The sequence below is a fragment of the Cupressus sempervirens genome, chromosome 3, assembly GCF_028749045.1.
Source record: "Cupressus sempervirens isolate cs-2001-9-10 chromosome 3, ASM2874904v1, whole genome shotgun sequence".
In the NCBI taxonomy this organism is placed as follows: domain Eukaryota; kingdom Viridiplantae; phylum Streptophyta; class Pinopsida; order Cupressales; family Cupressaceae; genus Cupressus; species Cupressus sempervirens.
Genome location: NC_143120.1, coordinates 346,126,798 through 346,139,365, shown reverse-complemented (window position 1 = coordinate 346,139,365; position 12,568 = coordinate 346,126,798). Strand labels below are relative to the sequence as shown.

At 36.8% G+C, this 12,568-nt stretch overlaps 1 protein-coding gene across 1 annotated transcript in view; it reads right to left on the bottom strand.

Annotated features, from left to right (window-relative positions):
* The window catches only part of LOC149566402 (uncharacterized), an 83,513-nt gene that overhangs the window by 48,846 nt on the left and 22,099 nt on the right, over positions 1-12,568 (bottom strand). The window contains exons 4-5 of the mRNA XM_089816468.1: positions 9,562-10,382; positions 9,233-9,466 (exon numbers count right to left, since the gene is read on the bottom strand). Coding sequence (XP_089672594.1) covers positions 9,233-9,466; positions 9,562-10,382 — 1,055 coding nt within the window. The remainder of the gene's footprint in view (positions 1-9,232; positions 9,467-9,561; positions 10,383-12,568) is intronic.

Sequence of the window (12,568 nt, the reverse complement as noted above, 5' to 3'; positions counted from 1 at the left end):
GGGTGATTTCCAATCCTTATGCTTGATCAACACATATGCCCCCCTAAAGCGTACATTATACCCCTTATCCTGAAGGATAGATGTAGTACCTCTCCCGTTTTACTTCTATAGGTCATCCCGATGGATGCAACTTTGTTGATCTCTCCTTGAGAAGGGATCGTTATTGGGACCATAAGTGGTCTACACCCTTGAGGTGATTGGATTTATGTACTGTATCAATTGCTTTGTTTATGCTTATGGCTGATTTATGAGACTATGATGTGATTTATGGTTCACTGAGATTTGTGCCAGTGGTTACCAAGATCAATGTGGTATCATGATATTGTTCCGTGATTACCCTGAGATGTGTGCAGAGATTGCATTGTATACTATTACCCTGGTACACTAGACTAGGTTCCTATAGCAATGGTTAGTCATGTTTATGACTGTGTTCACTTATGTGTTTTAAGTGCCTTTTCATGTTGATTAAACAACAATTATTAAATGCTTAAGTAATTAGAAATGAATTGTCCATGTTAGATTCATTGGTTTTGTGTTGCGGATATTTACCTTGTTATGTTTTGATCCGAGAGATATTTGTTACTTATGTTTTACTTTTGAGATGACCTAAGGGTCGGATGTCATACCTTTATTTAGTATCATAGATACTATACTACTATACTATTCAGTTTATCATGTTTGCATGATGATGCCATTTTGAGATGACAGTATGTTTTGTGATAATATCTGGTTATCCAATATTTGGACATATCTCTGATTATGTTATGTGGTGGATTTAATGTTATGGGTATTTATCCTGCGTTGTTATGCTTTATGCGAACATGAGTGATGTAAATGAATTATTTCAGTATAATTGAATAAATGGTTAAATTAGGTGATTTAATGCATTTATTGCTTTGGCTATGTTATTATATGCAATTGCACTTGATCGTGTGTTTTAGTGTGCAGGATTTATATCCTTGGCAAGGGCACATGGAGTTAGTGATTCAGTCATTCATATTTTACCAATGTCGTCCCTATATGGTTCACGTATCCTTATTTTAAATGTTTAAATTAATCCTTTCGATGATTATTAAATCTGAACTCATTTGCATTATGTGATTAGACCAATGAGCGTGTCTGTGCATTAAAGTTCCCCATTGTCGCAAAAGTTGTTAAGGAAGTTCTTATGTTTCTTGGGTTCTCAGGCTTTATTTTATTGATTTTTTATTTCTGGCAGCTTTGCCATAGATGAATTCCTATTACTAGGAATAGCCTGTTTTCTTTTGAGTCGATTCAGGGTTTAACTAAGTTGGCTGGTTATTTGCCCTAATCGATTATTCACTTGAAAAGTGAATAAGTCTTGACAAAGGAATTTAATTCCTCACCTCTCACTTTTGAATTAGAAAGTTTAAGAGTAAAACCCAAAATTCTCTTCATGAGGATTTACTGTTTTGTTCGTTGTGGGAACTACGGTGTGGGATCGTCGCGAAGTTGGTCTCATTGGCTCCAGCTTGGGAAGACCTTGGATTGTTGCGATTTTCTACTACTTCTACGGGCTTTTTATTTTATGGTACAGATTCTTGTTTTGCCCTTTTGGCTGTGAGGTAGGGCTCTCCTATTTTATTGTTTCTGTCTATTTCAGCTTCTATTTTTGGTAGCCATTTGTTAGGAGGCTAAGAACTAGTGTTCCCGTCCATTTCTATATGCTAGCTCTGCCCGATTGAGCAAGTATAAGCATTTACCTGTTTTCCAGGATGAGGGCTTGGGGTTTTGCACCGTTATGCTGGCCGTTTTTGCATACGAACTCCAAACCCAGATTTTATTTGATATTTGTCGCTTTTGTGCCCAAGACCAAATGGGTTTTAATTTCAAGATTTTTGAGTTTTCAGGTTTTTCACCTCGTTTTGCGTGCCACCCTATTTTCTCAAATTTTCTTAGCATGATGTTGGTCATGCTCGGATTATCCATAGGATGTCAGTCAGACCATTGTTGCACTTGTGTTTGCATTGGAATGCGTGTCACATCCGTACTCCCAACTTTGTGTTTTCTTGAGTGATTTTATACCTGGTGTTATTATTTCTTTTGGACCTTTGCTTTGGTTTAATGGACACTAGGATTCGTGTAGAATCCATGCTCCCAGATTGAGTCCGGTTGAGTGAGTTCATGATGTATGGTTTTATTGTTTTCTTGGGATTCGTGTAGAATCTGTCCTCCTGAGTTGTTTTCGGTTGAGTGATATTTTGCTTGTGTTCTCATCCAGTCTTTGTGTTATGATCTTCGTGATGGTGGTGCACCGCAGATGAGTACGTGCACATACATTTGTCGGGTGACTTGCAAGGCCCGATCTTCTGTGGTACTTCTGAGAGTTATGATCATTGGGGTTGGGTTGGGAATATGCATGCCTACAGGCACTCATCATTGGATGAGCATGGGTAGGGTAGGGTAGCATATGCAGAGGGCTTCTATCTCGCAGCATGGTGATCATGGCGCCATATGTTAGCAGACGAAGTTTTAATTTTAAAGTGAACTAAATAAAAGGTGAGAGTGGTAATAAAACTTAAGATAATGAAAAATGTTATGTGCTTGAGCCTTCCATTGAGGGAGCTGAATCTGCACGATCCGAGCTTGGGCTTGTCGATGCAAAGCGACTCACCATGATGTCAACCCCTACTTAGTAGCCCATTGAGTGTCTGACCAGGACCTGTAGTTTATGCATTGTCTTGTTCTTGGTTTCAGTTAACATACTATCTAGAGTGAGTGTTAGCCATGGACGTTTTCTTTATGTGTTTGTGGTTGGATCATTATCTCCATCAGCACAACGAGAGTGGACCTACGGGTTCCACGTGGTTGGAAGGCATGGCTACCTATACCACGGCTGGGGACCAATGTACAGAGATGGTCTACTATCCCAGTGCGACTATTTTTGGATGTTTTCACTTGGTACTTCGAATTTCGCAATATGATTTCTTGTGATTTATGCTTTCGCTGGAATGCTTGTTATATCATGTTTAGATGATGCTAGTTTATTGACGCATTCCTATATTATGATGTTTAGCATATGTTAGAGGACGAGTTTGATTTGTAGGATATCTTATACTTTACTTCTAGCATGTTAGATTTCCTTATTCTTATGGTGTAGCACATTTGAGTAGTGACGTCCTCATAAGATAGCACCGACAATCTAGGCGGTAGTTTGGGATGTTAAGCGCGGGGGATTGCTAGGACCCGCCATGGTCTTATGATGCTATTAACGGTTGGGAGGAACCACATACTCAGTTTGGTTGTTTAGTTATTGCGATGTTATTGTTGTACATTGCAATGTTGCTTCCAATACATTCTTTTACTACTATGGTTTAGATGGATAGATGTTCCTCTTTCTTGTTTCATGACATCTTGTTGTTTATGCACTCAAGTGTTTGTTCCTCGATTTATGTGGATCTGGTACTCCCCGGTGTGGAGAAAATTTATTTTCGATCTTTTTACCTTTATTTTCTCTGGCTTACTGATTCATATCCTCACGCAAACATTTGCATTACTCTCTTGCACAAGAATGCAAATGTTTGCATGGTGTATTGGGTTTCCTTGCACAGCTTGTGTTGAATCCTCGCGCAAAACCCTACACCAATGCAGTGCTTTTGACTATTGATCCCAACATGTCCTCGCATGAGATGATGTTTCCTCGCATGGCTCAATGTACTTTCTTGCGCTAAGAGGTACTTCCTTGCGCGAGACTATCAGTTGTTATTCTCTTGCATAAAAAACACAGGGGCCTCTCTATTGGTTTTCGAAGAATGCAATTTGGACTTTGAGTAGCCTTTAGGAATGCTAGTGGTTCCATGATTCGACAGATCAGAGATTTTGTGTTCTGATGTTGTCTTGAGTTTTCTTTCTTCAGTTTGGTTGTGTCAATTAGGTTGTGGCATTTGGAGATCAGATGGTTGTTGGGTTTGTTAGTGAAGTCTTTCGTTGTGATCTTTGTGATCCCTGTATGATGTTTCCATGTGCGTTTATACTTGTAAAAAAAATATCTTGGCTTGAATTGAATCCTTGTTCGAAGGATCTCTGGATGGGGCATCACAATAGATACAAAAATTAGATTCATACCTAAGTTTGGCACATGCAACACATCATGAAGTGGAATTATCTTTCCATTCTCCCTCTGAAACTAAATAGTCAATTTCCCAACTAAGTTGAGTTTGGACAAGTTCCCATAGAAATTTGAATATTGTTGTTCTCCTTATAACTGGAGAAGTACTCTCTAACTCCTGTCATATGAAATGACTCCCCACTATCTATATACCAAACACACTATGAGGTTGAGCTTACTATACAAGCTATGAGTGCAAACTCATCTTCCATTCTACTAGAGAGCTCTTCTACACTTGTTGAAGCTGCCACCTACTTCTTTCCCTTTTTTCTTTATGGGCAGCCATTGACATGATAGCCATACTCATGACAACCAAAGCACTTGATCTTAGAAAGATCCTTCTTCTCACCTTGTGAATTTGATCCTTTGCTAGACCCCTTCTTTGCTTTCATTTTTCCCACTAGGGCAATGTTTACCTGTTCTACCTCACTTTTATGAATCTTGTTGGCCCCAATGACAAGACTTACTGTAAACTCCTCCTGGGTGATATCACTCTATAGTCGATCCCAACTCAATAATGCATCTCATCCATTGACAACTTGAACAAGGACACCCCATTTCTTAGTAAACCCATTTAGGGCTATTCATACTAGCTCATCATCACTAGGGCTATCTCCAACATCTGCTAACTCATCCTTGACAAGTCTAATACTAGTGAGGTAACTTGTGGTGTCTTCTCCCTAGTTCATCTGGATATTCTTTAACTTCTCTCTAAGAATCATCTTCCTATTGGTGGTAGCATTCTAGTACATATTCAAAACAACATCCCACATTTTCTTTGTTGTATCTAGCTCTGAGAGATGTAGAACAATACAATCCTTGACACCATCAAAGATTATCCTCCTTGCCTTGGCATCATCCTTCTTGTATGTTGTAAGTTGTGTTGCATCAATATATATAGCTACAATAGTGGTAACATAATCCTTGATACCATTCTCTTCGAACAATAAAGAAAGTCTAGCCTTCCAGACACAAAAATTCGAGGCACCATCCAATTTGTCCTAATCTCTCAAACTAGCTAAAGCCATCTCAAGGGATAAAAGCAATAACAAATCTAAAGAGATCAACCTAGGTTTTGTAAACCCTTAATTTATTTCCTAGGACAAAACTTTTCTACCCTCAACAGTGCTCTAATACCGTGTGAAAATTACTATTGCACTCATTGATTATGAATCTCCTATCTTAAACAGTTATTTAACTATCAAAAATTAATTCATAGCTAATATTGAAAAATAACACAACTACAAATTCACCAACAAAAAATACAAAAAGAAATTTGCAACACAATGACACAATAGTTTTGGACAAATTGTCCCTGGAAAAACCTCGAAGGGAAAACCAGTTCTACAAATGAGCAATAATATAAAACTTTTGCATATCAAGAGATACAAAATTCCTTGCCTCTTATTGGTAGGACTCTGACAATCTCCCAATTTCTCCCATTGACATTTCCCCACTGCTATCATTGTGCCCTTGCTAACACAACAAGACTATTTTCTATCACTACAAATTCATTTGCTAACATTGCAAATGCTTCTCAAACTTGTGTGCTCCAAATGCCCCTTGACCCCCTTTTATACTACTCTTTTTGAAAAACCAACAGGTGATATTGATCCTCAAACAATAGCTGAGATTAAAAACAACTTAACAACCACTAACAAAATTGGTTGCAAGGTGTCCCTAAAGAGGCCAAATAATTTTTAAAAAATTTGTTTTCACACTAACCAAAGTTCCTAGGAAAAGCAAATATTTTCTAATTATTGCAAATGTAGGAACTTTCAAGATACCCAACTAACAGAAGGGTCACTGATTCCTTAGAGGCATGTGTATGATCTTGTTCAGATTCAGAATCCTTGTCCCCTAAATTTTTACATTTGGACATCAAGGCAAAATCAGCGTATGAGAGACAAACTATCCAAAAGGAATTCAAATGATTTGCGGTGGAAGATCTAATAGTCAAAGCTATTCATGCATTCAATTCTAGATACAAATTTTCTTCTTAAAGAGGTGCATTTAGTCTTTGATATATGGCTAGATGCGATTATTTGTCGAGTGTTGTTATAGGTGTTGGAGTGGACTTGATTGAAAACCTAAAGGTTTGTCGGGGAATAAATCTATGTCCCTTTCAGCTTTGAAATTGCCGAAGGAGCTTTGTTGGTGGTGCATCAACTTCATATTTGAGCCCTGCGAATAGATTTAAATGATCAATGCCTTATTTCAAAGGAAAAGCTGCCTTTTGGGAGATTAGAGAAAGAAGGTAGAATTGAGAATTGATGCTCTATCAAATCATATGTGTTATTCATTGATTAATCCTTGAAATTGTCTATTCTTCCTAAAGATGAAGCATCTTCCTTCAATGATTGTCATCGCATCTCTTTGTGATGTTGAGGTGCTTAATGTTGAGTTGTATTATTCCATTCAAATTTCATATGCTTCTCGCTATGTGTCTTCAATTACTCTTCCTTCAATGGTTACAAGTGTTGGTTTGTATTATCTATTGATATCAGGTCTCCTTAATGTTTTGTGGAGGCTCAAATTTATGTCTGACGTATCTTACTTGGCCTTTTTGGAGGAAAGATAGTTCATTATATTGGACCAATTTTGCATCTGCATTTATTACTAGTCGGCTTTCATTGTTTCTCGTTGGGTATTGTCAAAAGTTGAATAATATTTATGTTTGTGTGGCTATCGATGACGATAAGTATTCAAGTGTATTTTTCATCGGCTCATTTTATGTGTATCTGTGTTGCCTCTTGTGTTAAAAGGGTACTTATTCAAAAAAAAATGGAAAATGAAGGGAGGACATGTAACTAACATTCAAAAGCAAATTTTGAGAAAAACCTTCTTTCTCTTGGAGCTGAATTTCTTGTAGAGCTTAAGAGAGGCAAGTCACTCAAATTCAATTTGGCAAGCACGAGTAGTTGGAAGGTCAGACCTAGGAATTCTTCACCTAGATTAAATATTTATGTTGGCTCCTTCAGGTTTGGAGGGATTAAATATACAGTTAGGCCCATGGTAATCCTAGTCACCTTAAGATTGGAGGGATTAAATATACAGTTAGGCCCATGGTAATCCTAGTCTCCTTAAGATTGGAGGGATTGGTTAGGGTTACAATGGCTCCATTCAAATCTTATCTTCATCCTTTGTTGAGATGAACTCTAATAATCTAATGAAAACTTGGGAAATCTTAAGGGTAGTGGAAAAGGCTAGTGAACTAGGTTTGTCAAATTTTATCTATATATGGACTCTAAAATTTTGGTCTTCTTATTGAACAGAACAAACTTGAAGGAGGCTTAATGGCTTCTTGCTGAAGCAGTTAGGCAAATTCTTCTAATTTCTTCATGTTTTAAGACTGCTCCTCTCGTTCACATTCCTAGAGAGTGGAGCAAAGTGGTTGCTTTCTTTACAAAGTGGCCTTCAAAGGAAAATATTGATTGAAATATTGTTGACCACCATTGGTGAAATACACAAAGGTCACCACTTATTTCAGCTATTTCAAAATGGATTAGTCATTGTTGGCTTGACAATAAGTCAATGTTTATTATATTTCTTTTCGTTGCGATTGAAGGTATCAATGGATTTTCCTAATCTAGATTGTTAGCTATGACCACTCGGAAACCCACTTGAATGTGTGTAAACAACTCTCTTAATTAATAAATTTTTACTCTCTTTCAAAAAGAAACTTTTGACTATGTGAAAATCATCTATCCCTATGTTGCATGAATACTCATACCCATACCCCTGCAATGTGTACCAAGTACTACACACATACCCAAGTACCGAGTACTTAGTGAAGGGCATTATAGCTAAGTACCTTGATTAATAATTCTGATTTTTGTTTCAATTTTTTGCTTTTGTATTAGCTTGCTATTTATCAAACTTATTTCAATATGTAATCACTAAACCTTGATACACATAATCTTCAAAGTTAATATTTTACGATAAGCTTTAACATAAAATATTGCACACAAGATAATCACAAATTATTTTTCCTCATATCAAATTGTTTAACTTAATTATTTGCATTAGATATTTTTAAGTATGAATGTCTTACGCACATTTGAGTTCACAAAGTGTTAGGACAATCTTATAATTTATGGTCTTTAGGACAATCTTATAATTTATGGTCTTCTCAAGTTTAATTACTTTTATCATCTTTAAATGTTAAAAAAATATTTTTTTTCCCTTTTAATATTTGAGAAATATTTGATGATAGCATTAGTTGAATTACATCATGTCTCTTATTATCAAAATTTATGCTAAATCCAAATCATTCTTAGTATTACAAAGTCATAAGCTAGATTAATATTCCTTATGATCAAAATCGAAAAAATAACCTAAATAAATATGCTTAATAAATTCAACTAACCATTTTTTTGTATCTTACTTAAATTATTTAATAACAAAAAAAATCAGCTCTTCCATGACTATACAAAATAAAAATAGAAATCATCTTAACTACAAAATAACATGTAAAAATGATAATATCCTTTTGACGAAAACAAAAAAAAACTAAATAAATTTCAACTAACCATTTTTTTAATCTTACCTAAATTATTTAATGACCCAAAAAAAAAGGCCAGCTCTTTCATAGCTGTACAAAATTAAAAATATAAAAATAGAGATCTTCTTATACTACATGATAGCAGGTAGGAGTGATAATTCAGCTCAGGTCTTGATGGAAATAAAGTTGTATAGAAAGATCAAAGATTATATGAAGTGAGATATCTTTTATTTAAACTTAGTCGAGTATTGCAACTTCCAGATATGATGGATAAAATAAAATGAAGTGAATGAGTATCATACCACAGAACTCAAGAAAGGCACACAACTTCTTGAAAACACACCACCAAATCTTATATAAAATGTAGCTTTCTAAATCCACAATTTTATAGTGAATTTGCATCATATATAATTTTATTTCATCAAACAAAGATCATAAATGCATGCGGATGTACCAAATACTACTAATTTGGCTGATAAATGCATGTCTGAAGATTGGAAATAAATAAAAATGAATTAAATACCGGAGGATTTGATTGAAAAAAGTGTCATACTAATAAATGAATACCCAAGGCAGAGAATTCGAAAGAAAACATGTACCGTGGTAGTCATGCCAACTATTTTAGCTCGTTTCAACACTTCAAGTTGTCTTCTTTTGCTGATTTCTTCTATGTCCTGACATATTTCGTCGTATGCTTTCTTTGCCTCCTCCAATCTCTTGACTGCTTTTCGGTGGCTAGTGTGCATAATCAGCTGCACCAATATTGCCCGGTGGGACTCGTTCAGATCCCACGGATTTTCATCCAGCAGCCACTGATATTGTTCAAAATCTATCTGCAAAAGGAATGGTTCCTTTATGAATTTCAGCAGAGAACAACAAGTATTCATTACTATAAGTGGAACTGAAAGTAAAGAGAGCATTTACTCACATCGTTTGATGTTGTTACATTTGTATCAAACGCCTGTGATTTGTAAGTGAAGAAATTCTCATTAAGCCAGAGGCAGTCATTCTTTTTGCCCCCTTTACTTGAATTTTCATCGGGCTCATCCAAATCATCTTCTTCCTCGGGCTTAGCTTCCAGAAATTGCTCTACTAGTGCGTTGCCGCTATCATTATTTTCCTCGTCAAGAATATCAAGCTCTGTCTCATCTGTAACACATCTGGTCGCTAGCTGCTTTAGTACTCCGGACGTCTTCTGACGAGAAAAGCAATCCTGTACCATCTTAAATGTTTTCTTATTAGGCATCCAGTTTTTGAGAGATTGGAAGATAACTTGATATAAATCTCCGGACTCTTGTGAGTCCTCTCCAAGTAAATCAGAAATAGAAATATCCTCTTCGGGGATAAATTCAGGAGTGCTATTATTTCCTTGTGAAATCATCTGCCGCAATTGAAAATCGGGCATTTGGCGAAGTATAGATTCTGAATTTAAGTCGCGGCTTTCCTGTAGCTGCTTCAGAGCTTCCTCGATTTCTCTTTGAGCACGCTCTAGCTTTTTGTTGTTCTCAAATAAATCCGGCGTGAATTCATCAAACTTGGGTAGTAATGAAAACAAATTGAACTTTTCCAAGGTTGGCTCTGTGCTTCTCCCTCCCACTCTCACGACACCTTCAGGGCAGAACTTTAAACAAGCCTGAAGGAAGTGATCTAAACCCTGGTTCTTGTATGTCACCACCAGTGCAGGCCCCGCAGGCAATGTATCTGCAGATAACGCTATCCGTAATATCCTCACTCCCACAAACGATTTGCCTGTTTGATGGATAGAAAAGTGAGGAAAGAATCTTTAATATTTATATTTTTTTATGAAAAAAAAAAACAATTCAATTCATCACATCACAACTAATACAGAGCACAAAACACTGTAACTCTATTTCAAAGCAACCTGCCTCCGTCCTAGAGATGAAGTTAATTCTAATTAGCCCTTAACACTAACAGACATCATATTGAAATAAGCACAGAATGGGCTACAGGATCCTTATCGAAATCCTACTGATAATTTTAAGGAATCTATTCAAAGTTGACCACAGTCGGCAATGACCATACGCTTGGAGGTGTTGTTGCCGCAGGATCCCACCTTCTCAATTTCGCGCACAACATCTGTTCCATCCACAACTTGATTAAAAACGTGTTTGTCATCCAACCACGAAGTCTGTGCAGTGCAGATAAACAATTAGGAGCGTTGGCCATGGATAATATCCCAGGGCCCGTGCGCTGCTTGGAGAAATTCCAACTGGAAATCAAGTGTCGTTGCCGCCCGGGCACACAAACCATGCCATCCCTTCGTAGAACTTTGAACGGTTGGGTGCAGGGACTTCCCGCACCGGACAGCTACTTTCTCGGCGGTAGGATAAAAAGGGTAAAAGTAGTCGTTTAGGCAGATTTTGTGCACACCTACAATGTGATTTTTAAAAGATACGTATTAAGAAAAAAATTGATTCATGGCTTCACGGTTGGGGGAGGATCTGACTCCTTAATAAGAATTATGTCTTATGGTCAAATGGATTATTAGTTTTTATGAAATGTTTTTTTACATGTATATTTGAAAGACAGAATTATTCGAAGCGAGAAGACTTCTAAAATCTAAAATCTATATCAATGTTATAATTATTTATATGAAGAATTATTCAAAGCAAGAAGACTTCTAAAATCTATATGAATGTTATAATTCTTTATATGTTAGATTCAAATCATTTAACATTTTTTTTTAATGGCAAAATAGTAGATTATTGTAATGTCCTACTAATATGCAGATGTATATAAATGGCTTTTGTACGGTGTGTGTACTGTGGATGGAGGAAGGAGTACGAAGAGAGCTAGTACGGTGGATGGGGGGAGGTAGTGCGGTGGATGAAGGGAAGAATACGGAGGAGGTAGTGCAGTGGATGAAGGAGAGGGGAGGTAGTGCAGTGGATGGAGGGAGGAGTACAAAGGGGGTAGTACGGTGGATGGAGGGATGGAGGAGCTGTGTTGCTAGGTGTAAGAAGAGAGAACAATAATATTCTGCATATACCATATAGATGTGAAATGCCTAATATTAATTCATGATTTCGCACACCTACAGATAATGTAATTCCAAATGCAAGTAATATTCACAAATCACAACACTTCAGGTTACATAGGCATTTAGACAAGATTCATCCAAATATAGAGCCATCACCACTTGACAACGATTAGCAAATCTGGCACATAGTGAGTTATCTAAGCAATACCTCCAACGACATAATAGGGCAGCATTGAACCACCAAAATTGCAAGGGCAGAATAGGGAGGATCTTCCACCTCCGAAACTGTGCAAAAACTACCTACCTGTTGTCACAAAAGCTTGCACCCTTGTCCAAATTTTTTACCTAAGGACAACCTTGTGAAACATGGAAACAACCTCTACACTGTGGCACTTGAACTATGAGGTTGAGTCTTCGAAGAAGGACGGCTTCCTCTACTATTAGGATGCACTTAAACTATTCTTGAAGAGAAAAGGGAGAAGGAAAACATGAAAGGAACTACCTAATCTATTCTAAAGAGGTGATGCACCAAAATAGGGTTTTCAGACCAATCTCTACCTATACATGCATAGTGCAATTATCATGACAATCCAAAGATATACAGATTCAGACTTGCTTTAATCTATTAGCTACATAGATATCAAACAACCAAATGAGTGACACAAGGAAAAGGCTTCATTTCTTATCATTCATAGGCCAAAAGAGATACAAAAATGTAGATTATAGATATCCACAGTACATCGAAGAGGGGCAAACAAAGCTTGCACAGTACATCGGTGGCTGAAGGAGATAAAACAAGATGTCATATAATTCAGAGACAACAAGGGAATTTACAGTAGCATGCCAAGGCAATACCAAAGAAACAGAGAAGATCCGACCCTAAGAAAGAGTACAAAATTTACTTTTATAGTGTAAGCATAACTCAAATAGCTTC